Source organism: Mustela erminea, chromosome 3 (genome assembly GCF_009829155.1).
Source record: "Mustela erminea isolate mMusErm1 chromosome 3, mMusErm1.Pri, whole genome shotgun sequence".
In the NCBI taxonomy this organism is placed as follows: Eukaryota; Metazoa; Chordata; class Mammalia; order Carnivora; family Mustelidae; genus Mustela; species Mustela erminea.
This window is the reverse complement of record NC_045616.1, coordinates 46,483,614-46,511,112: the sequence shown is the minus strand read 5'-3', so window position 1 is coordinate 46,511,112 and position 27,499 is coordinate 46,483,614. Positions and strand designations below refer to the sequence as shown.

The window sequence follows — 27,499 nt, the reverse complement described above, 5'->3', positions numbered from 1 at the left end:
AGGAACAGGAAACTGAAGGCCAAAGATGCCAAGTAATGTTCTCAAGGTCACATCATATGTGGTGAGGTCTGGATTTGAACTTGGGTCCTCTAGCTCCAGCTGTTTTCATGGAATGTACTGAGAGACTCTTTCTCAAGTCCTGTTCCCCATGCCCTTTCTGTCCCTCAGGATAGCTTGTCCCACTATCCCACAGTCACACCACAGCTCGCAAGGTCCTCTTTGATCATGTATAGCCGGGTCATCAACCTTTTCAAGGAGTTCCCCAAGCCCCACACTGAGGGGCCTCTTAATTCTCTCCTGGCCTTGGCAGAAAAGGGCCAAGCCCACGTTATGGCTCCTACCAAAGTTATTTTTGGTAAATTCTGTTGCTCAGCAGAATCTCAGCTTCCTCACCTCATCTGTTTTCTCTTCATCCAGACTCCTGGCTCAATGTCCCTCTGCTGCTCGGGCTTGGCTGGGAGACTTTGACTCAGGACTGAGGGCATCCATTCATGCTGCATTTTGTGATGATCATCCTCTCACACCTCCTGACTACCCCACCTCCTCAACCTCCCTGAGTACAGAGTGGGAAAGTAGCTGATGGCAGCCTTGACCAGATTCACAGGGCAGGGTATTCCGTGATGAGCACTCCCACAAACATCCTTCATTCACCTATGTCTCCCCAAATGGTTATTCTCATCCTCAGAGGATTTCTTCAAGAGCCCTCTCAGTCCTAGGACAGCTCTGCCAGTAGATCAGGGTCTTTTTAGTGTTTTCTCAACAGGGAGGTGCTCAGCAGCTTGGAATGTCTGACAGTTGCAAATTTACGAAGAAGCTGCCAAGTGCGGTAGGTTGGAAGCACGCTAGACATGACACCAGGTAGCAAAGGTGGAGATGGAAGAAGAGGGAAGAAGAGGGAGCTCATGTGCATCCCTTCAGCGTTTCCTGCCATGACTGTCGGCTTCATCAAGCCAGAAATCTGGACACTTCTCATTCGCCCTTATGGTCAACCGCCAAACACCAGATCGAAATCTACACCCAATCTGGGACTCCCATCCTCTCTACTCCATTCCCATATTAATTACCTTTGTTTTCTCTAGCTGTTTTTTGCCCAGACTAATATAAGAGCCTCCAAATGGGTTTCCTGGACTCTGAAATCATTCCTCTCTCAAACCTTCCTCCTCAAAGCCTTCAAAATTCCAATGACAACATTTCCCTCCTCAAAACACTTTTCTGATGCCTCAAATGTGCTCATCTTGGAGTGAACATTGCAATCACTTGGGTGCTTTTCTCCAGATTTACATTCTTAAGCTCTACCCATAATATCATCAATCAGAGTCACTTGGGCATAGGGCCTGGGTACACATAGTTTGGAAAAGGTTCCTTGGTGAATCTGATACACATCCTGTTGAAAAATCACTGGCCTCTCAGGTGAAGGCCAAGCTCTTTAACATGGCATTGAAAGACCTTTATGTGCCGACTTGCTTCAACCTGCCTCATCAGCCATTCCCCTCTATCTACCTTAGACTCCGAAAATACTGCTTAGCTTTTTTCTTCTTAAACAAGGTTCCTAAACTGATATGCTGAGCCATGCCTCTGTGCCTGTGCTCTTATCCATGGGGAAAATGACAATACATCCTTCTAGATCCAGCTTAAGGAGCATTTCTGTGAAATCATCCCCACCTCTCGCTTCAGAGTTTCAGCACTCCCTGCCTTGAGCTTTCATTGTTTCTTGAACATATCAGTTCAGAAATACGTATTTTAGATGGTTATGATATTATTCAATGAGGTAAAAATATCAAAGTCAAAATCACTGTTAAAAATTCCTTAAATCGGGGCACCTGAGTGGCTCAGTGGGTTAAAACCTCTGCCTTCGGCTCAGGTCATGATCCCAGAGTCCTAGGATCGAGCCCCATGTCGGGCTCTCTGCTCAGCAGGGAGCCTGCTTCCCCCTCTCTCTCTGCCTCCCTCTCTGCCTACTTGTGATCTCTGTCTGTCAAATAAATAAATAAAATATTTTTTTTTAATTCCTTAAATCATTAATAAACAGTTTGGTCTAAACAAAGATAGTAATACATGTATGTAGGTATACACACACACATAGAAAATATAACTATGCAGTACTGTTTAAACACTTTATACTTGGTAGTGAGCTCACATTGTGGTCCTATAGGGACAAGATCCCAAGGGAACAGCAAATTCATATGTCCCATTCGACCCTCTTTTTAAGATGTTCGGTCCCCAAGGGGAACGTTTCATCTGTGTTTCTCAAGAGTGTTCCATGATGGCAGTAGGTAATATTTTGAACATAGGCCTGTTTGAAAAATACCAGATTAGAGCGTATTAAACAAATCCTCTTTTAAGGCATTTAAACATGCCTGTCGTTTGCTTCCAGTGTGAATATGCAAAAAGAGAACAGAATATATCACATTTCCCAAAGTTATTTGATTATAGAATGTCATTTTCGTAGAACTAGCATTCCGAAGAATACTCTGGATAAAAGATCTGCCTTCCTCATTGCTCACTGAAGTTGCAAATGAGAAACCAAATGAGACAGGACTGCTCTGGTTCTTACCCAAAAAGAAGGAAGGCAGACCACAGCACCTGGAATGGCCTGCATCTGGGCCATTTTCTAAGAGGATCTCCCCACCTGGAGTTGTGCCTGCCTCCTGAGCGCTCCTGCCTGGGTGTGGCCTCCCAGCTCCCCAGGGGCCACCAAGAGAGAAGCAATGAGGCTTGGACTTCCAGGGCATTACTCACTCTAATGACAAAAGCGTAGTTACTAGGACAGGGCATTGTCTAGAAATTGTTGCCACTTATTTGGTAAAACGATTCAAATAAATACGTATGTTGTTTACTAACACGATAATTTGTATTTATGAAGTTTGCTGTCAGTTTGGTGTAGGCATTCATTTGGAAGATCTGGAACATTGGTGGGGATGGCAAAGTACAACTTAGATGCACACAAGTGGTTAAATGTGGACCTTTCCCCATAATAATAAGTGCATCTGCAAAGGCCAAGTAAGTAGAGAAAAACTCACAAGGGAGGGGGTCAGGAGAAGCTTCTACATAGACTCTGTGATTAAAATCTGCCCTTTCAAAAAATATGGTGAAAAAAACCACAAAACTGATTAGTGGTCAAAAAGAAATTAGGCCAAATTTAAACTGACTTGTGCTGTGCAGAACTAACGTTTTAATAAGAGGCACAAATCCAATGTGCTATTTGAATACTAAATTCAGATCATGATGCTCTCATTGACTCATGCAGTGAAAGGAGCCCAGAGCTGTGTGTTAGGAACCCCATGCCCAGCTTGGCTCTGTCGAGAGCCGAAGTGTATAACCTTGGAAGAGTCATTTAATTTGTCTGTGCCAGAATAGTTTTCACTTGCAGAAAGAGAGAGTTATGCTAGTTGATCTCTAAGGCACCTTTCAATTACAAAATTTTGTGAACATGAAAGATGTGTTGCTGGGATAAAAGGAGGAATTGTGGAAATTTTACTTGGAGCTACTTTGACTCAACTGACCTACACTTTTTAAATAAAGCTGATGTTTAGTTTTTAATTAACTTTCTCCTTATGTGTTGTTTAAAAGATATAATTAGAATAGAAAAACACAATAGTAATCTTTTATGAAAACATACAAAAATAATAGATGCAGTGAGAAAGAGTTCAAGATACGATGAGAAAAGGACTTTTATGCAGCAAATATAGTTTTCAGACCTTAGTTGATTTCTGGAAACAAATATACATATATTAGTGTCTGATATATAAAAAAACATGCAAATGGGAACTTTGCCCTTTGTTGTAAAGCATCTACCAAAGAACAGGACTGCTTTTCCAATAGATTTGTTTCCACTGTCTAAAATTGATATTTTGACCCTAAAAGTTACGTGTGGTCAAGTATTTGTATAGGAAACTTTTCAGTTCTTTTTTTCCTGGGAAAGCCTGAAACAAAGATCACCTTAATTCCTACTCCTAACAATAACTATAAGAAGTCTATTCCTGCTGATATCAGTAGCTTGCTGATAGTAATCTGCATACTTTTGGAATTGTGATGTACTTTTCAAAAACTTTTGAACATTAATATATTGTGTAATTTATCAAATATTTAAAAGAGGTAATAAAGCTACAAATCTTTATGGCTGGTGTATTCATGATTTTTTGTGGCAATTTACACATCTGGAGTACACAGTCGCCATGAGGCATTCATTCATTCATCTCTCCATCCACATTATCTATTTATATCATGAACATTTCTCAATCTCTAGGCATGAACTTAGCAGAAATTTTTCAGCCACTTTGGCTAGATAAACTTGGAAGTAATTGCTTCAGAACTGATTTGAAAATAAAAAAGCCACCACTGACTTGCAAATGAAAAAGAAAGGAAAGAATCTTCTCCAAAAATAATTCCTTAATTATTTTGGGAAACGAGAGAGGGCTAGAGGATCCCTTTATTTGAGGGATGTTAAAACTGAAGCCCAGGGGCGCCTGGGTGGCTCAGTGGGTTAAAGCCTCTGCCTTCGGCTCGGGTCATGATCCCAGGGTCCTGGGATCGAGCCCCGCAACAGGCTCTCTGCTCAGCCAGGGAGCCTGCTTCCTCCTCTCTCTCTGCCTGCCTCTCTGCCTACTTGTGATCTTTGCCTGTCAAAAAAAAAAAAAAAAAAAAAAAAAAAAACCTGAAGCCCAGACTGTACAGTGTAGAATTCAGGTCTGCTGTAGTAAGGTAATGCTTTCCACTGATTGTTGACTTGGAAAATGTTATTTCTAAGGTAGGAAAATCACCACCAGTGACAGTGAGCCTTAGGAATCAAATGCATTTCAAATAATACAAGGGACCTGTATACCAATGAACAGAATTTCCTCAAATAATGAATATATGCTGTTGTATTTAGGGCCAGGCAAAAGAAAATTCAGCCAATGACTTTTTTGGTGCTGATTGGGATTTTCTGTGTGTGTGTGTGTGTGTGTGTGTGTTTCATTTTTAATGATTGCTTTGGGCCGAAGCCAACTGTGCAATTTTCCCAATAAGGTTGCTCCCATTGTCTAAAACTTGCATATATTTTGCATTTGATCAAATGTTTTTACGGGAAATTTCTCTGTGTTTTCCCCCCTTGGAAAACTTGAAACAATAACCACCTTAATACCCTCTCTCGAAATCTGCAGTATTATCTAACCCAACTCCTTAGTCACTATCCTCATTCTGGAAATCATCCCTCACAAGTAAGTGGTGATGCCAAATAAATTTTGGTTCCCAGACTTCTTAGTTTGAGCTCTCTAATGAAATTTGTGGGGGGAAAAAAAGCTTTTCTTCTAAGATTGAAAGAAAGAGGTAATTTTATAAATAAATAATTAAAAATGATTTTTAAAAATGCTTTTCTTTTCTTCAATACTCTGCCTCAACTGTTTCTTCTACACTTTATTTTTCACAATAAATCTTAAAATAGTCAATCCTAAAATTTGACAATACCTGTTAATTTAGGTATTCAAATTATTTTGATCTTTTGATTTTATCTAATTTTCTCTGTATATGTATAATGTATATAAATTATATGTATATATCTACATACATTTAGCTTTTGAATCAAAGGAGTAAAGCATTGATGCTTCCTATGTGTAATTAAAGAAACTCTAATATGAAACAGCGGGAAAGGCTTGTGGCAAGAAATGACATATGGCTATACCAGTTCCATGTTGAAAATCATCAGATGATAAAGTATGAGATTGAGATAAACTCTTCCACACGTTATACTCATTTTACTTCATTCCCTTGTGTCCACATCCCCAGTGGTAGTCTGGTCCCAAACCAGTCTCAGCTACATGAGTCATGACTCAGAGCAGATCTATAGAAGTCCTAGTTCATCCCCTCCATCCATCCATCCAAGCATCCACCAATCCATCTTGCCAGACAGCTTAACTGACAGTCTACTATGTACTAGCCATCATGTTATTAGCACCAAGCGTACACAGCATTGTAAAGAGAGTCCTTGTTTATAAAACTTAAAGAAACAGGAAGGTTTGACAACCACCCAAGAATCTCAAACATAACTTGTGCAGTCTCTGGAGAAAGCAGATCAAAATGTACCCAGTTGCAGAACAGACCTAAACTCCTACTATTCATTCAACGTGCTCCTTCCCCAAATAATACCTTTCCCAAGGAAATGTTTATGGAGTGTACAGAGAAAAGGAGACATGACATTAATCTTCCCTCAAGACACAAAAATTTCCACAAGCTTTTCTGGGACTGTAGAAGTTGATTATGTGTACACTGTAAGCTATCTACTCCACACCTTAAAAAAAAAAAGAAAGAAAAAGAAAGAAATCTTTTCATATTGCTGAAGACCAGGATCACCTAGGAGAAATCTCCATTATGTCTACTCATTCTAGACACATTTTGCAATATTGCTGGTCTCATTTTAACATGAGTTCCTGAGTATATTTGATATATTTCTGGTTCAGAAAGGCCTGGGTTTCACTAAGAATGAGAATGTTGGAGTCATCAAAATGATTAAGTGCATTGACATTAAAAAGATTTATTTTCCTCTCTATGGCACACTATAACAGCCACTTCCTATTATGGGGGTCAAGTGATTCTAACTGGAGGTAGCACAGAACGTAGTCAAGTAATGCGGCTCTGAAGCCTGACAGCCTTGGTTCAATTCTGGTCTTTCTACAACCATTTGTATGATATCGGGGATGAGTCACCTAACTTCTAACTACTTCTGTTTCTCCATCTTTGATAGATGGAGAACAGGAACAATAACAGCACCCAAATTTCATAAGGTGGTTTTAAGAAATTAATTTAGATAGTTCTTAAAAAGGTATGATACAGCCTGAATTAAGTGTTAGCCATTACTGTTACTTTCATCTTGTACAAAAACACTTGTGGGGTGAGGGATCTAGGACCCGATTTGTTACTTTTGGGAATGCTGTAAATTGCTGGGAATAAATATTCTTAATCCCATTCTACTAGTGAAATGACTCAAACAAAGGAAGACCAAGTGACTAATTTTGAGCATCTTCGCTAAATTGATATGGAATTAAAACCCCAACAAACCAACTCCAAGCTTTCTTCCTTGGGCTTCTCCTAAGGGGATGTTTTACAAACCTTGGCACTTATACCAATGGCACATTGACAGATGCTTCAAATGAGTTCAAAGTGCTTCACCCTCCTTAATGTTCACAGGATCATTAATCAATATTTACCAAGTACCTATGGGATATGTAGGATGATTGTCTGGCTTTCCTGTGTTTCCTGAGATTTGTAGACAGAAAAACAAAATCAAAAGAAGACTGTGACCTCCAAAAGCATTGGAGGGGTCAATATCGCAGAGAAGTATTGATTCCTGCCACAACACTCCTAGAGCCCAGGGCTCTGTCCCTTAAACCACACACACCATCACTTTGCATTTCTATTTAGCAAAGTTTTTAAAGACCCTTACCTCTCTGTCTCATCTATTTTTCTTTGTTTCCTAACAATTATATAGCAGATTCATATAGTGCTAGGAATCAAAATAAGCAGTGAACTTTATTCCAAGCAGGACTAGGATTTATTCATAAGATAGCATGATGATAAATTTCACTTATTCACTGAAGCTGTAAGTTGGAGGATAGGATATGCAGATAGCACGTATCTTTCATAGGAGTACACTTTTACTAAACAAAATGGTGATTATATGTTGTTATTTTGGGGGTAAAACATAACTTTTGTTAATACCACCAACACAACAAATTTTTTAATTAATCTGTCTTTCGATCTTAATACTAAGAGGTTTTAAAGAAATTTTTTCTTTATAAACTCACTGTGTTCCTGGGTATAGTAAGACATATGTCATTAACTTTTGTAATTTCAAAAATCGTCTTTCTCCCATCTCATGTCCCTGAGAAAGAAAAGAGTTTCACAAATGTAAAACAGCCAGATCAGTTCTAACAAAAATGGTTGTGAGTCTTATTGGCTGTTTAAATTTTCCTAATCTCTTTTTAAGGGTAAGTGTCTGGAGAATCTCTTTTTGCTAAACGCCTTCAAAAAACATCAAAACCATCTACCATACTACCTATAACTTTAAAACCTACCCCTGTCCAATATGCATGTATGCTTTTATGAGTACAAGGCTTGGACACTTTGTGGCACAAACTAAAAGATTGCAAGAGTCAGATGTTATAGTCTGAGAATCATTCCAAAAAATTCATGCTCCGTTAAACTAGATCCAACAGAGAATCCTCAACCCACGAAACCTATAGACAAGGCCATATGTCTTCTGCAAAACATTCTCCAAGGATATAGCTTCCAATAAAGATGTTCATCTATATTCAAAAAATACTATTTATTGTTTAAAAAAAAACACCCTAATAGTGTAACTCAAGAAACAGCTAGGCTGCTGATCAATTTCTAGCTAACTGAGCAGACAGAAAGACCCAGGTTTGGATTTTGACTCAGATCCCAGCTTGAGTGAAGCAAAGCACCTTATTAACTCTTGTGGATCTTACTTCCCTTCTTTGTGAAATGAGAATTTGTGAGATGACCTCAAGTTCTGTTCCAAAAACACAATTCTGTGTATCTCACTTTGTGATAGTGTTGTCTGTAAGCTCTATGGAGTTTACAAGGACTCTCACGCCCACGGTCTCATTTGATCCTCAAACCTGATTTCCAGAAGTAGGTGGAGGAGTTAGCACTGCACCTTTTTGCCAGCAAGTGAGCTACTTTTGATATCCAGCAGGATTCACTAGAGATAGGAGGATCTAAAGCATCTTTCAGAAAGATTTAGTTTTTAGGAGTCTGAATGAATACTTTATAAAAAAAAATTTTTTGAAACTGTCAAAGTCTTACTTAAAAGAAAAATCTTTAAAAACAAAGAAAAAATGTCATGCTTTGTCCTTCTACTGATTAGTCCTCAGTGGAGGGACATCATGTTGCTTTTACGTTGAAAATTAAATTTAGTTGCCACTTAATAAATCTCTTTTGAGTGAGGACAAGTTTCCCTGAGGTATGTGAAATTTTAAAGGAACACCAGGACAGAGATAAAATTGTTTTTTTTTTTTTTTGGTTTTTATTTCCAGAGCTCATCCTTACAAAATATTTTTATATAAATTGGAAATTAACCAGTAAAGTAGTTTACAAAGAGGAGAAAATGGAGGCTTTTATTACTGAAAAAGAAATACTCTGAATCCAGAGTGGACTTCTGAGTAACTCTGATGTTTTCAAAAATATGTGTTTTCAAGTTTTCAGAAATATGTGTCACACTTTACAGCTAATAAAATACAGCAACAGATGTGGAATTATTTCACCTTTGCAATCAATCCTGTAAGGCCAAAAGGTTTTCTTAACCGAGCTCCCAATTATTCTTCACCTCAGAGGGCAAGGCATTTCCTGAGTAACTAAGATCCACAGGTTATAGAAAGACTCATTTTAGTCATCTATCTGACCTCTTTCCTCATCAAACCCATTTTGATAGAGAGGTTAGAAATAGAAAGAGTACACTATGTGTGTTTGCTTTCTTTCCTTCTCTTTCTCCGTGCATTTCCCATACCCCTTCTGGAAATGTAAAGCATATAGCCAAAGAATGGGGACCCCAGCAATGAAGGCGGGGAAACAAGGTGCCTCAGTTATCCAACCAGGTAACTACCAGCTGACGACTGCACAATGTCATCAATAACAAAGTCCATATTGTAATTAGAGCAGACTGTAAAGACTTGATTTCACAACATTCATCAATCTGAGTTTTAATTCATAATAACAGTTCATGTCGCCATTATAACCCATATTTAAGAATCCGAAACTATGCAAAGTGTCATAACACTTTTCTGTCTTGAGGTAGATGCAGTCTATTCTTTCTGTGGACATTGAGTAATTCTCGTACAGCATACGGAAAAATTCTCAAGCAGAATTCTCAACTAACCAGATTAGTTCCCTTTCATCCCAGGCAAAAAAAAAAAAAAAAAAAAATGGGGGTGGGTGGTGGAGAGTTTGATACAGATTTGGCATCAGGACATACTATGTATAATAGTTTGGATTTTAATCTTTTGGGATATGTGCCTTTTCACTATGCAAGTTCCAAAGTCTCTCACACTGCTAAGTAATTTCCCTAAAATTCTTTATTTTCTCAATTTGGAATACCACCTTCAAAGATGTCTGGAAGTTGGACTTTCTTCCTTTCTCTCTCTCAATCTCTCTCTTTCTTTCTTTCTTGATTTGTTCCTGATTTTATTTGTTTATTTGATGGAGAGTGAGAATGAGGCAAGTGGTGGTGGGGAGAAGGAGAGGGAGAAGCAGGCTTCCCACCAAGCAGGGCAAGGAGCCAAGGATGCAGAGACTGATCCCAGGACCCCGGCATTATGACCTGAGCCGAAGGCAGATGGTGAACTAACTGAGCCACTCAGGTGCCCCTAGAAGTTGGACTAATTTTAATTTCACCTTCAAAGAAGAGGAAAACCACATACATTCCAACAGTTCATTGACCCCCGACCTTTGTGAAAACATGAATTATTCAATATATACCTAACGAAATGTAATTTCTACATCATAGTTAGAATCAAGCCATTTTGTAATGAGTATAATTTTGAATAGAAACGAAACAATCTATAAGCATGACAGTGGGTCTATCAAGAAGAAAGTAGTCTAATGTCAACTGTTATTAAACATACAAAACCCCTCAACTCATTAGTATCTTACAAATTCACAGCTATTCCCAGCTCAAAATCAAATTATCCTTTTCTACCTCGAAAGAATTCCTAGGCCTTAAATATGAGCACCCAGAGTTTTGTGACACCAGACACCCACAATTAGTTCTAATTTGATGTCATTTCTTTCATCAATAAAAAAACAAGACAGCCTTCCTGTCATTCGCCCCAACCTCTCACAGCAGCAAGCTTTAAGAATTTGAAAACAGACCAATCATTCACTTTTCTAGCCACAGATTCTTCTACCCATATAATTTGGATATGACTGTCTCTAAGAGCAACTGAGGAGCTTGTGATTTAACATTTAATCTAGCTTGGGATAAACTCATACACATTTTAAAGCGAACAGAGCAATCAGAAGTTTATGAATACACGATGGCCTTTCACTTACACAGAAAAGGCCAAATATGAAAGTACAAATGCTCTCATTATTTCTCAACTCTAAACTTCCTAATAATTATTAATGCCACTTCTTATTTCAGAGGAGAAATACAGTTGCAAGCTATGGTTATTTAGAGTAAGATCCAAACATAATCATATGAATTTCATGCATGTTTCACCTTTAACTGAGATCAGAGAATAGCAGATAGGTAAGGAAGAGGCTGGTACTATCTAATCCTTAAAAAAAAAAAAGAAAAGAAAAGAAAAACTGAAATGATAAGAAACTACGAGGATGTTTCTGCCTCTCAGGTATTGCATTTTTTATAAGAAACTATTACAAAGGATCCAATCTATTAAATTAAGTATCTCGCAAATGGATTGTGCTATAAGTTTCACATGACTTGAGTTAGAATCTCAAATGCCACCTTCAGTACTTGTGAGAAGGCATTTTCTGAAGCATAATCACATACGAAAACTGCCACGTTCATTCCAGGCTGACCCGATGCAATGAGTAAAACAAAACGTGAGACTTACCTTATTATAAACAAATGGCAAATTGCAGGCACCTTTGAGCTTGCAGGTGTCTAGCATCGTTGATTAGAAATAAACAAAACATCTTTCATTCCAGTGAGACAACTGCATATTCAGACTTGGCTCTCCTTCCTGAATCCTTATGAGAGAGGCTGCTCCCCCCCAAGGACTAGTAACAGCCTCTTTACAGAGAACACTTGCTGCTCTCAACTGCAGCCACTTAGAGCGAAAGTCAGAGGAACCCGTGCTGCTTAAATACCCTGGCTTCACATTCACAGGATATGACTCAACTCCCTCTCAAACCAGTAAGGGTAGAGTTTCTCCTCACAAAACTGTCAGATTATGTAAGGAGCGTCACATCTGCGGCCTGAAAACTGTTTGCAAACTAAAAGGCAAACGTTTCAGCTCGTAAATCAAAGGTGCATTTTCAAAGTAATTAACCCCTTCCCCCTGGCACAAGCCCCAAGTGGGAATGGGCATGGCAGGGCACAAAGAAAACTCTTCCGCTTGCTCTATGCAAGGGAATGAATGTAATGTTGTTAAGTGTATGTGAACTTGGTATCATCGCCCTGGCAGAGAGATAGCAAAGAGGCGCACGGAAGTAACTGCCATTCCGATCAGTTCAAAAACAATGTGTCGAACAAAACTCTATTTTAATGTGCAAGAAATGGCAGTTCTATACAACACAACAGAATCTCCTTCACCAAGTAGAGGATGGAAATAGATCTTGGTGGTGCGCTGTCGCTGATTCCCACAGAAATCCTGTCCCACGCTGTCATTACCTTGTGAAGCTTGCTCTGCCTACCTCTCCAACTCAGAGCCCTCCTTTATCTGTTTTGTGAACATTTCTAAAGGAACATGACTAATGACACAACTCCTTTAGTAAATGTGGCAATTTTCTGTGCTTTCTCCACCACCCACCACCTCTTAACTCTGAGCCGTGTTAAGCTTGATCACACATTGAATTATTATATTTATACACCTCAGTCAATGAATATTACAGACTTAGATCCTCGAAGAAAAATCTACTATATAAATTCAGTTGCCACCGGCATGATCGAGGACAGAAAGATGAAAAAGCACACGTCATTTATAGCAAATTGAAACCACATAGACTAGGACTGTGCGATAGACATATAAGATAACCACATACATCATTTTGAACTCTTAGTGGTTAAGAAAGTGAAGAGAAATATGTAAAATTAATTTTAATAATGCTTACCCCAATGTATCTACAATATTATAATTTCATCACATAATCAACATAAAATTTTAAAATTATTTTACAATTTCTGTCCTAATCTTAGAGATCCAATGTATATTTTACATTGATAGCATATTTTTTTTTAAGATTTTATTTATTTATTTGACAGAGAGAGATCACAGGTAGGTAGAGAGACTGGCAGAGAGAGAGAGAGAGTGGGAAGCAGGCTCCCTGCTGAGCAGAGAGCCCGATGTGGGACTCGATCCCAGGACCCTGAGATCATGACCTAAGCCGAAGGCAGCGGCTTAACCCACTGAGCCACCCAGGCGCCCCCATTGATAGCATATTTTAATCAAACTAACAACCAATGGATGCTCAATAGCCATATATGGATAGTGGCTACTATAGCTTGCAGCACAGGGCTAGAATTTGGGGTTCACTCTTCATCTCCAACTTGTAGTTCGAACATTCTCTCTTCAGATAGGTCTTCCCTTACCACCTTAGCTGAGATAACCTTCTCTAATGACTTTCCACATCATGATGCTTTTTATTTCCTCCATAGTGCAGCACAACCTAGAATTTTCTCCTTTATTCATTCATTTACATTTTTATAGTCTGTGGTCCCTAATAATATTGTTAAGAAATGTGAGGGCAGAGATCTTGTAGTTGATATTTTATCCCCAGCTTCTGGCATGGTGATGAGTACATAGCGGAATTTAATAAACATTGTTTAATAAATAAATAAATAAAATATAGAATTTAGGCTACAGTTTGGCAAATAATACAATATTTTAAAAGGAGTTCTAAGACAAGGTATTTATTGGGATGGCTGGGTGGCTCAGTTGGTTAAGCGTCTGTTTTGGGCTCAGGTCATGATCCCACTGTCCTGGCATCAAGTCCCACATTGAGCTCCTTGTTCAGCGGGGAACTTGCTTCTCCCTCTGCCTGCCACTCCCCCTGCTTGTGCTCTCTCTCTCTCTGAAAAATAAATAAATAAAATCTTAAAAAAAGGAAAACAAGGTATTTATCATAGAAAAGATATCACTGAACTTTAAGCAAATATACTGAATGACACTTTCTAAATTACATCTGTTTCATGATGTTAATGATCTTCAACCTCTAACGTGCTTCACTTTCATTTACAATAGTATAAGAAACATGCTTGTTTCATTATACTAGCAAAGATTTGGAAAGATATTTATAAGACTACTTTGGTCCTTTAAGATAAACCAGGATACCATTAGGATGTCTATTCATCTCCTGCCCACAGAACCATAAAATATTATCTATAGGACATTTGCAGGAGACACTGGTATATTTGCCTGGCATATGTTCCTCCTCCTTCTGGATCATCATCCTGATTTTTATTTGGCAAGTCACCCATATGTCCCTTCCTCTCAATGTATACCATTTGGGTCATGCTGACCTGACCCCAGAAGTGGGCATGTGACCCAGGCCTGACCAACGAGTGTACTATCCTTGATAGGGTCAAGGTTGGGCACATAACCCAAGCCGGTCCACTGACAGTCAACACTCTACTTTGGCTATTAATGTGAAAGAGGTTGTTAAGTTTATAGAATGTATGCCTAGAACTGCCGGTTGACATATGTGCTATAACCTGATGTGCGTTGCCTAAAAATGAATCTGATCAAGAGAAAAAAAAAGTCGAAGATGTGAAAGGCGGATTTCTGGTGCTATTTACTTCCTGGATCTGGCCACGCCATTAAGCCACATCTGCTCTCTGCAATGATGGATATACTAGAATATTCCCTGCAGTACTGTTTGCAATGTGAAAAAAGGGAAACTTTGCAATGGGTCATGGAGAGCAGAAGGGTTAGATAAAAAAATGGGGACACCATACTAAGGAATATTATGAAATTATTAAAAAGAACCAAATTATCTAGTTGGGCTGCCCTGCAAAATTCCCTAAAAGACATTACATGAAATGACACGTTGCAGAAATATACATTATCCCAGTTACAAGTACATGAATTTTTACATGCAAATTCATAGAAAAGAACCTGGATGGACTTTGTACCAATTGTGGACAAATCATTAAATCTGGGAAGGAGGTTTGAACTAAGGAAATGATGGGTGACAAAGACAGATCTAATCATTTAGTTCAAGGTACTCCTTATTTCATAAATCTTACAAAAATAAAGTCACGTATTCTGTAGGTAATTTGAAAAGAACATACTATTTTTTACAACCAAATCACAATTTGATATTTTATATGTCTATATTTTACTATATTATTCTCACTCTAAGTGGCCTACTCTTCTCTATTATTATTTTTAAAATAATGTAACACAAGTAAAAGTGCTCTTTTCTGCCCCACTCTGTCTTTTGCTATTTATTATGTTTAAATTTAGGATTTGTGTTTTTTAATTTAAAAGTCTACTTTTTTTCAGTTATTTATCTCTGTTTCTTGAGTCAGAAATATGGCGAAGAGTAAGTGTTCCTCAGTCATTACCCCTGAGGCCTTCCCAGACATAATGTCAGATTGCATAGTGAAGGGAGAACCCAGGAGAACTCTTATTTCTAATGAGCAGTTCTGCTCAGCTTTTCTAAAGCACCTGCTGGGTGCCTGTATTGTGTTAGAAAGTAAAAACAAGAGGCAGTCCATTCAACCAAGAAATATACAATCTAACTGAGGAAGAAAAGTTATAGCAGATGGTGATGATGATGATGAAGAAATGAAGAAATAACCAGGTGCCGGAAACTGTGATAATTCATTATTTAATAGTAGTTTAAATAAGATGGAGTAAAAGTTGCTGTAAGAGATATATACAAGGTGCTTCAGAAGCAGAGAGAAGAGAATATGTGATCACCTTGTACCGCAAAGATCATTCAAAACATGGGATGTTTTGAGGTAGTATGGACCTGAGAGGTAGCAAGATCTAGACCTGATATTTCTATGTTCCCAAACAGATCATGCATAAATTAATACTAATTTAGTTAGAAATTAATAGCAATGAAGGTCTGGGTTATTTGTTTGAAAAAAGGTAGTACGGACCTGAGAGGTAGCAAGATCTAGACCTGATATTTCTATGTTCCCAAACAGATCATGCGTAAATTAATACTAATTTAGTTAGAAATTAATAGCAATGAAGGTCTGGGTTATTTGTTTGAAAAAAGTGCTTCCTTAGGAAACAGCTTCATTTTTATAACCAGTGATCCGATCACATAATGACATTTTCTTCATTCATTAGAGGGAGTTAAAAAAAAAAAAAAAAGGCCAATAGTTGTTAGCAATCCTAAGAAATGGCACATCTACTTATAAGATTATTAATAATTTATAACACTAAAGTTAAAAATAAGCTCTTACTCCTTGAAGAAATCCACTGGTGAACACATTTTTGTTTGGGCATCTAAATGTATATCTTCTGAAATAAAAATGTTCACATTCTGTTTCTCTCAGTCTAGGTAACACCTATAGCTTTATGAAAAAGTACAGAATATGAGAGTACTCAATATTCTTCACCCAGGAGGAAGAAAATACTGTTTAGCTAGAAAGAAAAAAGGCTGGCCAGCAGCATCCCATATTTCCTGAGGAATGGTTAAGGGTATCGCACTTCCTTGAAGCTATGAATTCACTTCACTGTAACCCAATAGGGCTTACCAACTAAAATGTGTTTTCAGCACCTGAGGGTGACAGTGAAATGAATCTGGAAATGAGAAAGTAAGACTGTTGTCTGAGAATTAAATAAGAAAGTAAAAACAGAGTAAGTCAGAGCATACCTAAACGAGGGCAACTTTAAGAGTCAAATTGATGCAAATTCTTGCCTACAGGCATGCCTGGTACCAGCAGGTAATGCTGCTCAGTGCCAGGGACCTGGTAGGGACCACAGTCAAGGGAATAAAGAGCAGACCTCAAGCCTCACTCAAAGGAGACAGTCACCTCTCAGTTCCAGGGAACTGACTCTATGGGGAGAAAGTCCAGGAAGGCCAGACCTTCTTCAAGAGAGGCTAGAGCTCTAGATGCTTAAGTGAATACTCCTGATTTTTAAACCTTACCCTCTATAAGAAAGGAACAAAAGCTTTGGAAGGCCAGATGTGCCCCACAGACTGTCAGTCTTGGACCCTCAGGCATGACAATAATCTGACTGAGCAAAGCAACTTTATTAACAGAAAAACAGCCCAAACCAAAAGAAAAAAAGAAAGAAAGAAAGAAAGAAAAGGTGCAAAGCAGTCTCAGAAGCAAGCACAGGAAATAGTTGTTCAAACCCTGAGAGAGGGTGCTCTGGGCTCATGGGATATCCCTTCCTCCTAAGGATTTTCCCCTCTAATCCCAATAAACTTGAGTTGAGGAATAAATTGCCCTTCTGATGCTGTGCTCCCCAAGCTGCTTTCTGATTGGAATGTAGCATCCTGTCAGCCTTCAGGAAGGCTTGCTGGAAACGTGAGGGACTTGAGGGGCAACTCAGTCGCTAGGTCCTCATTACAAATTAATAAACTGACATCCTGGGGAGAGACATAGCCTGTCTCCAGGCACAAACAGGCTGGGTGGGAACATGAACCGCCACGCCCGGGAGTTTCACTTCTTGGAAACGGAAATACTGGCTTTCTGATCCTGTACGGAAGTTGTCTGAGCTTCACTACTATGAGCAAAGCTCTGGGGGACAGATGGGCTCTGGAACTGCTGACCGGTGTGGTTTCTAGGCCCACAAGGCTTCAGGCCAGACTATGGAGAGTGGCAAATTCCTTAACATAAGTCCACCCGCTCGGGACCCTAAGTAATTCATCTCACAGCCTCGCTTCCCCTATATTCTGCCCCAGTGGTCATCCCTTTTATTTTTTTTTTAAATATTTTATTTATTCATTTGACAGAGACAGAGATCACAAGTAGGCAGAGAGGCAGGCAGAGAGAGAGGGGGAAGCAGGCTCCCTGCTGACCAGAGCCCAATGCGGGGCTCAATCCCAGGACCCTGAGATCATGACCTGAGCCAAAGGCAGAGGATTAACCCACTGAGCCACCCAGGTGCCCTTGGTCATCCCTTTTAGAGGATCCCTACCCAGTTCTCAAAAGATCTAGAAGTGACCCAGAAGTGTGATGTGAAGAATTAAAGATAAAACCCAATGAACACGAAGGGACAGAAAATTCATGGCGGGGCGGGGGAGGACACAAGGGAGGGGAAGGGGAAAAAAAGGGAAAATTTTTTTTTAAAAGATCATGGGGATTAAAATATTTGCAACCAATGATGTTAGGAAGCAGACGCTGGGCTCTGAGCTTGCCATGTACTATCCCATGAAATCCTGAGAAACTGTGAGGCAGGCACTACTCTTGGCAATTATTCTGCTTCACAAAGGAGGAAACTGAGGCCTAATGAGAAAGTCACTTGAGCATGCTTACACAGCTAACAAGTGGTGGAGTGAGGGTTAGAACCTGTAACCTCAAACACTACACTATGTTGTCTGAATACTTTATCACTCTTGTTTTTAAACACTAAACATACATTTTGCAATTTTTACATGCCAGACACTGTTCTAACTACTTCACCAATATTGGCTAATTACTTCCTCATAATAAACTTATGAATTGGGCACTAAAACATCCCCGTTCTGAAAAGGAAACTGAGTCAGAGAGGAGGTAAGAATCTTGCTCAAGATTATACAGCTGGCAGGTGGCCTTGCCAGGATTCGGACCCAGGCCGTCAGCTCCAGGGCCCAGCTCTGTCTCTAAGCTGCCCTCACCAGGCTGCCCAGGAAAAAACTCCAATTTAAATTCCAATTTTAAATATTCATTTCAATGTTATTTTAACATTTTCAGGAGGGTGGACAGAAATACTGAGGAAAGACACCACTTACATTTCTATTTATTATATATCAAATAGAAAAACTGCAATTCTTTTGTGTTTAAGAAACACAGGGCAAGTAAACACCACAGCAGACGACAGGCCTGGGTATGATTATTCTTAGGAGATATAGCCAAAGAGGGTAACAAATTAAATGCTACCTCTCTTTCCCCTAACTACTATAGAGGGAATAAAGGGATACTTCTTGGGAAGTAAAAATTGAAATACTTTTGAGAAATGTAAGATGAAGGAAATATTTCAGAGTTTAATTTGAAGGAATTGTTTTCTTTTAGAAACAGAGCAAGTTTAATATGAGAATAAAAGTTCTTTGAGCATAGGGACACCTGGGTGGCTCAGTGGGTTAACTCTCTGCCTTCGGCTCAGGTCATGATCCCAGGGTCCTGGGATCGAGCCCCACATCGGGCTCTCTGCTCAGCAGGGAGCCTGCTTCCTCCTCTCTCTCTGCCTGCCTCTCTGCCTACTTGTGATCTCTGTCTGTCAAATAAATAAATAAATAAAATCTTTGGAGGGGGGGGGGAGTTCTTTGAGCTTAAAAAAATTGATGGGTTTACCTCCTACTTTACTTTAAAAAAAAACAAAAACCCAAAACCCTAATGTGTATTTTTGTTAAAGAAACTACGTACTTTGTAAAACAAAAAACTCAAAACACTACAGAAGAGTATTAAGCACAGTTTAAAAGTTCTTGTTCCTGCTTCCCCATTACCTAAAGCTGACCGCTCTTAATTTTGCGATTTCCGCATTTCCCAAGCATATGTGATCATATATATGATATAGGCACACACTTTTACACCACAAAGAGAAATACTCTTTCCATATTATTCTATAACACTCTTCTCTCTGAACATAACTTCCCTTTTCATGGCAAGATATACACACATTTACATATATGTTTATTTTCTGTGTATTATTTTTACCATTTTAACAATTTTACTTATTTCTTATTTAAAGTATAGTTGACATATAATATATTGGCTTCAATATTGGTTTCAGGCATGCAACACACACAGTGATTCCATAATTCGATACATCACTCAGGGCTCACCATGATAATATTACTACAGTGCTGTTGACTATATTCCCCATTCTATACTTTTCATCCTCATGACTTATTTATTCTAGAACTAGAAGTCTGTGCCTCTTAATTTCCTTTGCCTATTTTGTCCACCCCCACCCCTCCTCCTCTCTGGTAACCACCCAGTTTACTTTCTATATTTGTGAGTCTATTTCCACATTTGTTGTTATTATTGTGTGTTTGCTTATTTGCTTCTTTTTTAGATTCCACATATAACTGTAATTATATAGTTGTCTTTCTCTGTCTTACTTCACTTAGCATAATATCCTCTAACTCTATCTATGCTGTCACAAGTGGCAAGATTTCAGTCTTTCTCATGGCTGAGTAATACTTCATTTTATACACACACACACACACACCCCCCCCATATCTTTTTTACCCATTCTTCTATCAGTGGACACTTAGGTTGCTTCCATATCTTGGCTATTGTAAACAATGCTCCAACAAACATGGGAGTGTCTAAATCTTTTTGAATTACTATTTTTGTTTTCCTCAGGTAAACACCCAAAAGTCAAATTACTAGATCATAGGATATTGTCGTTTTTAATTGCTTGGGGAACCTCCATACTATTTTTTATAGTAGTTGCACAAATTTACATTCCCACCAACAATGCACAAGGCTCTCTCTTCTCCACATCCTCGCCAACACTTGTTATTTCTAGATACCTCCTACTTTAATCCAAACTTTCCATTCAACTTAAAATGGAACTTTCAGATCCATAAATTATAGACTTTTATTAAAAATTTTACTTGGGAATTGATTTGTTAAAAATAACTCCCTGTGACTCATACTGTTAATGTGAGGGGAACTTTTTTATTTAAATAATGAGAAAAGCCTTCATCGGCTCCTATAACAATTAGACAATCCAATTTAGACCTTCTGAGCCAGGGTCTAAAAAGTTAGTGCCATCCTGAATCTAGATAGCCTGTTTTTAAGTCCTGGATCTGTTTTGTTTCCCTACAAATCTCTGCTGTTTGATTCAGTTCATAAACTCTTTCCAGGGACCATCATCTTGGAGAACAGAACATGCAACTCCACCAGCTCATAAAACAGCACTGAACAAAAAGGAAAAATACCTACAAACTTTTCTTTCTTTCAGTTATCTATTCTCCCAAACAATCCAAACTTCTTTGCTCAATACAATTTACATGATCTGGTAAGCAAACATAGCTTATTTCCCTGGCAATACTCTTTCCTCATCCTATATCTGAAAAGATTCTCAACACAGCCTCCACTCAAACTAAGCTTGTTTGAAATTGTATTTATTGGGCGCCTGAATGGCTCAGTGGGTTAAGCTGCTGCCTTCGGCTCAGGTCATGATCCCAGGGTCCTTGGATCGAGTCCCACATCGGGCTCTCTGCTCAGCAGAGCCTGCTTCCCTCTCTCTCTGCCTGCCTCTCTGCCTGCTTGTGATCTCTCTCTCTGTCAAATAAATAAAATCTTAAAAAAATTTAAAAAAAGAAATTGTATTTATCACTGCCACTCTCCTCCATGCCTCCTGTTCCTTTGTGTTGTGGAAAATCTGAGGTGACCAAGGAAACCCAAGGGCAACCGGAGAGATGGGAGAACACAGCTTTATTAACCCTAGCGGGCTCAGTGGGATCCTTCCCAAGACTGAGCACCGGACAGGGTTAGGAGTGAGTTTTTATGGTTACAGGCAATGGGGGATGGTAACAGGGTGTTTTCGAGGTCTCTCCACGCCAAATGGACCTTTCACTTGGAAGTATAATCTATGTGGAGGTAAGTCAGGAGAGTGCTAAATCACCTAGGGAGCTGTTTCTCTTTCTTTTCTTATTCAAACAGGACTGGGCCCCTGGTCTTTTTCTTCTGTTTCAGCAGGAGCAATGACTTGTTATCTTATCTTAGTCAAATGGGATGGCTATTTGGTCTTTCCCTGGCCCCAGCTGGAGCAAACGGGAGCCAGGGACGGAAAGGGGCTAGAGTCAGAGTTTCTATACGCCTCACTTTGCTCCCTCACCACCACAAACATACTTTCTTTAGTGCTTCCTGCCTTTTGTCCTGAGAAGACTGGGTTAAAAAGCAAACAAAAACAAAAACATGTGCTTCTTATTCTCAGCCTCTCCACACAGTAAACAATTCTCCCATCCAAGTACTAACCAGGCCTGACCACAGTAAACAATTCTCAATTTGAAAAATGGCTTGAGGGCAAAGAATAATCCAGAGCTGAATTATAAAATCCTTTGTTAGGAGTTCAGAGAAGAATGGAAGGCAGTGGCTCCTAGAACTTTTTACATACACAAAGACCCTCTAAGCATCTTAAGAGTAAGCTTTCGAAATCCTCTCCATTAAAGGACTGGGCTTCTGTGAATCATGAGAATGTTATCTTGAGGTATTTCATTGGGATATGAAAGTAGAGAAAAAATACACTTGTGTTTGTGGACTCATAGGAAACCCACAAAGGTTTTAAGAGAATTGTTCTGGAGTAGGAACCACCAACTTGGATTAAAAAACTGGAGATAGGACAAAATGAAAAGTAGACTTTGAACCCCCCAGGACTATAGACAGTAAACAGGCAAAGAGAGGAGACTATTTAGTTGCAAATAAAGCCCCTCGCCCCCCCCCCCCAATGCCATATAAAGACTGACTCAGAAGGCAGAGCCAAGAGCCAAGAGCCTACAGGGTAAAAACAAGATCCAGGAAGGACAATTCCCAGGAGCAGGACTACACCCTAATGAAGAAACTGGCAGCATGAACCTGGCTGGATTTCTTGATTGTGGTGGGTCAATGATTGCTTTGAGGCTCCTGCTTTCCCCCCATTTTAAATGGGTGAGTGGATAGCAGTTTACCTATGTATGTCCTGTCACTGAAAGTTGGGTTTTCTGGGGAGTGGGGGAGATGGTAGTTAAAGGGTACAGAGTCTCAGTTACATGGGGTAAATGAGTTCTGGGGATCTAATGTATAGCATGGTGACTACGGTTAATACTATGTTGTACACCTGAAATCTGGTAAGAAAGTATATTCCTAAAATGTTCTCACTGCACACAAAAAGTGATAACTGAGGGGTGACAGATATGTTAATTAGGTTGGTTGTGGTAATCATTTCACAATGTATGCCTGTGTCAAAGCACCATACTGCACACCATGAATATATATGTAATTTCTATTTGTCAATTATACCTCAATAAAACTGGGGGAAAAAATCTTTCCTATTCCACATGCCGTTCTTGCAATGTGACTGCATTCCTCCCATCAAGAGATGGTGGGAAGTTCCTTCTCCTTGAACAGAAGTAGGACGAAAGCAGAAATGATGTTATGTGACTTCTGAAGATAGGTCAGAAAAGCTGGCTCATAACCCATCTGGTGTCCTGAAAGGCTTGTTCTTTGAGTCCAGCTACCATGCCATAAGAAGCCAAGCAGCCCATGGTGAGGATCACATGGAGAAAAACTAGGCCTATTGCCCCAGCTGAGCTCCTGGCCAATGGGCAGCACCAACATGAACAAACCATCTTGCAAGTAGATCTTCTAGGCTCCAACTGAGTGATGTTGCAGGGAACGAAAACAACTTGATCTTGCCAAGCTCTGCCCAATTTGCATGTCAATGAACAATATAAATGACTGATGCTGTCTTAAGCCACTAACCTTGGATCACTATGTTATGCAGCAATATATAACTGAAGTACCTTTTTATTGCTTTCCTTGCATGCTGCCTTCTATTTCTCCTCATTCCCCATGAATTTTCTAGAAGATAAAGCTGATCAAATTATGGCCCAGATTCCACCTCTTTTTTTTTTTTTTTTTTTTTGCCATTAGGATCTCTGCCACTAAACTGTAATCACTTTGAGGTCATGAACAATTGCTTAACTTTATAGTAGCATTAAACCTTTACTGAATAGGGCTCCTGTGTGGCTAAGGACAAAATCCCAGGGTCCTGGGATTGAGTCCCACAACAGGCTCCCTGCTCACTGGGAAATCTGTTTCTCTCTCACCTTCCTCATTCTCTCTCTTTCTCTCAAAAATAAATAAAAATACTTTAAAACACACACACACACACACACACACGTTTACTGAATAAATCTATTATCAAAATGTTTTGTTCCTATAAGTTCAATAGATCTAAACTGGAATCTTGACTTATAATGTGTAAATTTTGTGAAACTGAATTGCCAAATTAATATTGTTGATTTCTCTCTTGCCATTTGTGACAGTGTGGATGGAACTAGAGGGTATTAGGCTTAGCAAAGTAAGTCAATCGGAGAAAGACAACTATCATATGATGTCCCTGATATGAGGAAGTGGAGATGCAACGTGGGGGCTTTGGGGAGTAGGAAAAGAATAAATGAAACAAGATGGGATCGGGAGGGAGACAAACCATAAGGGACTCTTAATGTGTCAAAACAAACTGAAGGTTGGGGGGATGATGGGGGGGGGTTGTGGACAGTGGGGAAGGTATGTACTATGGTGAGTGCTGTGAAGTGTGTAAACCTGGTGATTCACAGACCTGTACCCCTGGGGCTAATAATATATTGTATGTTAATAAAACAAATATATTGTTGATTTCTGTTTAATGAGCATAAGGGCAAAAATTTTAAAGAATTCACTTTCTAATATTAAAATAATATGTGCTTACAAATCAAGAGACACCCTTGATGAAAATATCTTATGACTAAGAAAATATGGTGTGAAAAATTGACACATATTTCTTTAGAAGCAAAAGGTAGACTGTTTTGTCTAAACCTTAGCAGTCTGATTTGTAAGTCCAAAAATAGTTTTGTTTTATCAAATAAAAGTAAAAAATTATAAGCAGTTCTTAATATTTCAAGTTATATATTTATTGTTACCATTTCTAAGAATTTCCAAATTTTATGTTAACATAAAATACTATGTATTTTCTTCTGAATATTCCTTTAGTCCTTCTGTTAGTACACAACTACTTCCAAATTCCCTCTGTAACAAATTCTTGGTATTTGTACTTTTTTCTTTTTGCTTCTTAGTGATTGCTTCTTCTGAAGGCAGACTGTTTATTATTTATGTTAAATTTTTATAAAACTCACTTTCTCCAAGGCGTGTGAAGTACTTGACATACAGAGGATTTTTTTTTTTTTTGTATTTTGTTTGTTTTAATGAACATCTTCCAAGCACTGAAACGGCAAAAAAAAAAAAAAAAAAACACCACCAAAATTAGAGGAAAAGATCACAGAGCAGGGGACAGAGCAGCAAGGTCAGAAGTAAGTAGGAATTGGTTTATTTGTAGAAGAGTGAGATCTCAGGGAATTGTGAAAATAATTAGGTTCAAACCACAGTCAACTTTATAGTGCTACCCTTGGGAAAGGAAGGTGTCCTGATCTCTCATTTTTTTTTTTTTTTAATTTACTTATTTGACAGAGGGAGATCTCACAACTAGGCAGAGAGGCAGGCAGAGAGAGGAGGGGAAGCAGGCTCCCTGCTGAGCAGAAAGCCTGATGCTGGGCTCTATCCCAGGACCCTGAGATCATGACCTGAGCTGAAGGCAGAGGCTTTAACCCACTGAGCCACTCAGACGCCCCGATCTCTCATTTTTAAGTTGACTGCAGGATCCGTAGTTCCATGCTACCTTCCTTTAGCCAGTCTCTTCTTTGTGTGTCAAGATAACTGATTAGAAATTAGAAATTAGACATAGTAGTAGTCCCTGCTCTTTGTACATTATGCTGGATTTGGACAAAAGTAAAGGCAGAAACAGACTAAAATCAATGAGTTTCTTTTCATTTACATTTATTGAAGAAATTAATTGATATATGACTTGGGGAGGGGACAGCCCATTTGAAATAAAAGGAGGCACAGGGGACAGTGAAGGGACTTCTGGGGTTTCTGGTGATTAGACCTCTAAGAGGAAGGCTGGCAAATCACATCCTTGAAAGTGGGATCTCAGACACTTTTGAATGGAGACTGAGAATTAAAACTAAGCTGCTTTAAAGAGAGTGAAGAAGAAGTGTATTTATCACACACTGCTTTTGTGGGCAAAGACTTCTTCAAAAGGGCCACGTCTTCGGCATAACAAATGTAGAACACTCAGTGTGCCATCTGGGCCGCACAAGAACTACCCAATATTTCCACTGTGCAACTGTGATTTTCCAAAAGAAATGTTCAATAGGGAACAACCACAACAACAGCAACAACAAGCCTAAGTATTTCAGCAGCTTCTGTACGAGGGTATTAATGACCACATGAGAACTCGTGGGCAAAACACCAAAGAACTTTTTCATCCTTTGGTAGGCATAAGTGAAATTTTTTTTTTTTTAAGATTTTATTTATTTATTTGACACAGAGAGTAAGAGCACAAGCAGGAGTAGCCAGTGGAGGGAAAGGGAGAAGCAGGCTCCCCAAGGAGCAGGAAGCCCGATGTGGAACTCGATCCCAGGACTCTGAGCCAAAGGCAGCTGCTTAACCAACTGAGCCACCCAAGTGCCCCGGCATAAGTGAAATTCTGTTTTGTTTTGTTTTTTTTAAGATTTTAGTCATTTATTTGACAGACAGATGAGAAGTAGGCAGAGAAAGGGGGAAGCAGGTTTCCCGCTGAGCAGAGAGCCTGATGCGGGGCTCGATTTGAGGACTCTGGGATCACGACCTGAGCCAAAGGCAGAGGCTTTAACCCACTGAGCCACCCAGGCGCCCCATAAGTGAAATTCTTAAGTGCATGTTCAGTTTGATACATTTACACATTGCAAAAGGAATAAACCTCTTACAACCAATATAGCTTCAGTGAGAAACTTCCAAGAGCAGGGGTTATAGGCTACTCAGCTTCTGCTTTACTGAGAGCCTTAAGACTAAGGAAAAGGAAGACAGAGAACACATGTGAAGCAAGGAAAGGGGAAAAAAAGCAAAAAAGGGAAAAGCAAAGAGTTGTCTCAAAATCTGCTTGAGAAAATAGGTCTGCTTAAGAGAGTTTCCATAAATGGAAGAAGCTTCAATTCTTGCAGTATGCTAAAGCACAGACGCTTTCAGTGTCTTACAGAGTTAGAGGAGATAAATGGAAGCAAAACTTCAGGAACAAAAGCTAAATATCATAAAAGTCCTGAAATCTTTTTTCTTATAAAGTACAAGATTTTAACTCTAAAGTCTTTTCATGAATACTGAATGGGGCAGAGAAAGAATCTGTTGAATCATCAAAATAATTTCCTAACCCATCAGTGAGTATTAATATCATTTTAAAATATATATTACATACATTATTGTTCTAAAGAGCTCTAATGGGAGCCCCTGGTATATTATTTTGTATAATTCCATTATGGTTCTTGCTTTTTCATGGTGCTTAAATGCATTATAAATGTTCGAACACACATATGTGGTAGGACTTGGGGTCTTCTACCATGATGGTAAATCATTATTTTTAGTAGCTTTTTCTCTGATTATACTGGTAATCGATGTTTATTTTTACATATTAGGAAAATTCTAAAAAGTAAAGATTTCAAAATCTGTCTATGATACCTGCTTTTATAAATAACTGACGTTAACATATTTATGTCCTTAGCAAGTATTTTTTGAGCACGTACTTTGTGCCAGGTCCTTGTCTTAGAATAAAGACACAGTAGAATTTCCATCCTTCTAAATGAGAAGAGACAGAAAATAACCCTATTAGGAAATAAATAATATTAAACACTAAGATGTAACATGAAGAAAATAGATTAGGCTAATGTGATAGGGAATAAATGACAGGTAGGAAAAGGGAAGAGCTTAAGCTAGCAGGAAAGGCTTTCTCACTTTGACAAGGCAGCCCTTGTGTGGAGAACCAACTGGGGATCAGGAAGCAAGTGTGGCAAAATCCAGGGGAAGACTATTCGCGAACATGGACCGGCACAACCGAAGTCCCTGGGATAGAAATGATCTTGTGCTGTGGGAGAGACACAA

At 39.0% G+C, this 27,499-nt stretch overlaps 1 protein-coding gene across 9 annotated transcripts in view; it reads right to left on the bottom strand.

The window, feature by feature from the left end:
* Positions 1-27,499, bottom strand: part of MCTP1 (multiple C2 and transmembrane domain containing 1) — a 520,392-nt gene that overhangs the window by 332,894 nt on the left and 159,999 nt on the right. Inside the window, exon 1 of one of the 9 annotated variants that reach the window (XM_032335740.1) lies at positions 11,568-11,827. The exons of the other annotated variants lie outside the window; for them this stretch is intronic. Coding sequence (XP_032191631.1) covers positions 11,568-11,624 — 57 coding nt within the window. The 5' untranslated portion in view covers positions 11,625-11,827. Of the gene's footprint in view, positions 1-11,567; positions 11,828-27,499 lie in introns of those variants that run through there. 9 annotated transcript variants of the gene reach the window in all.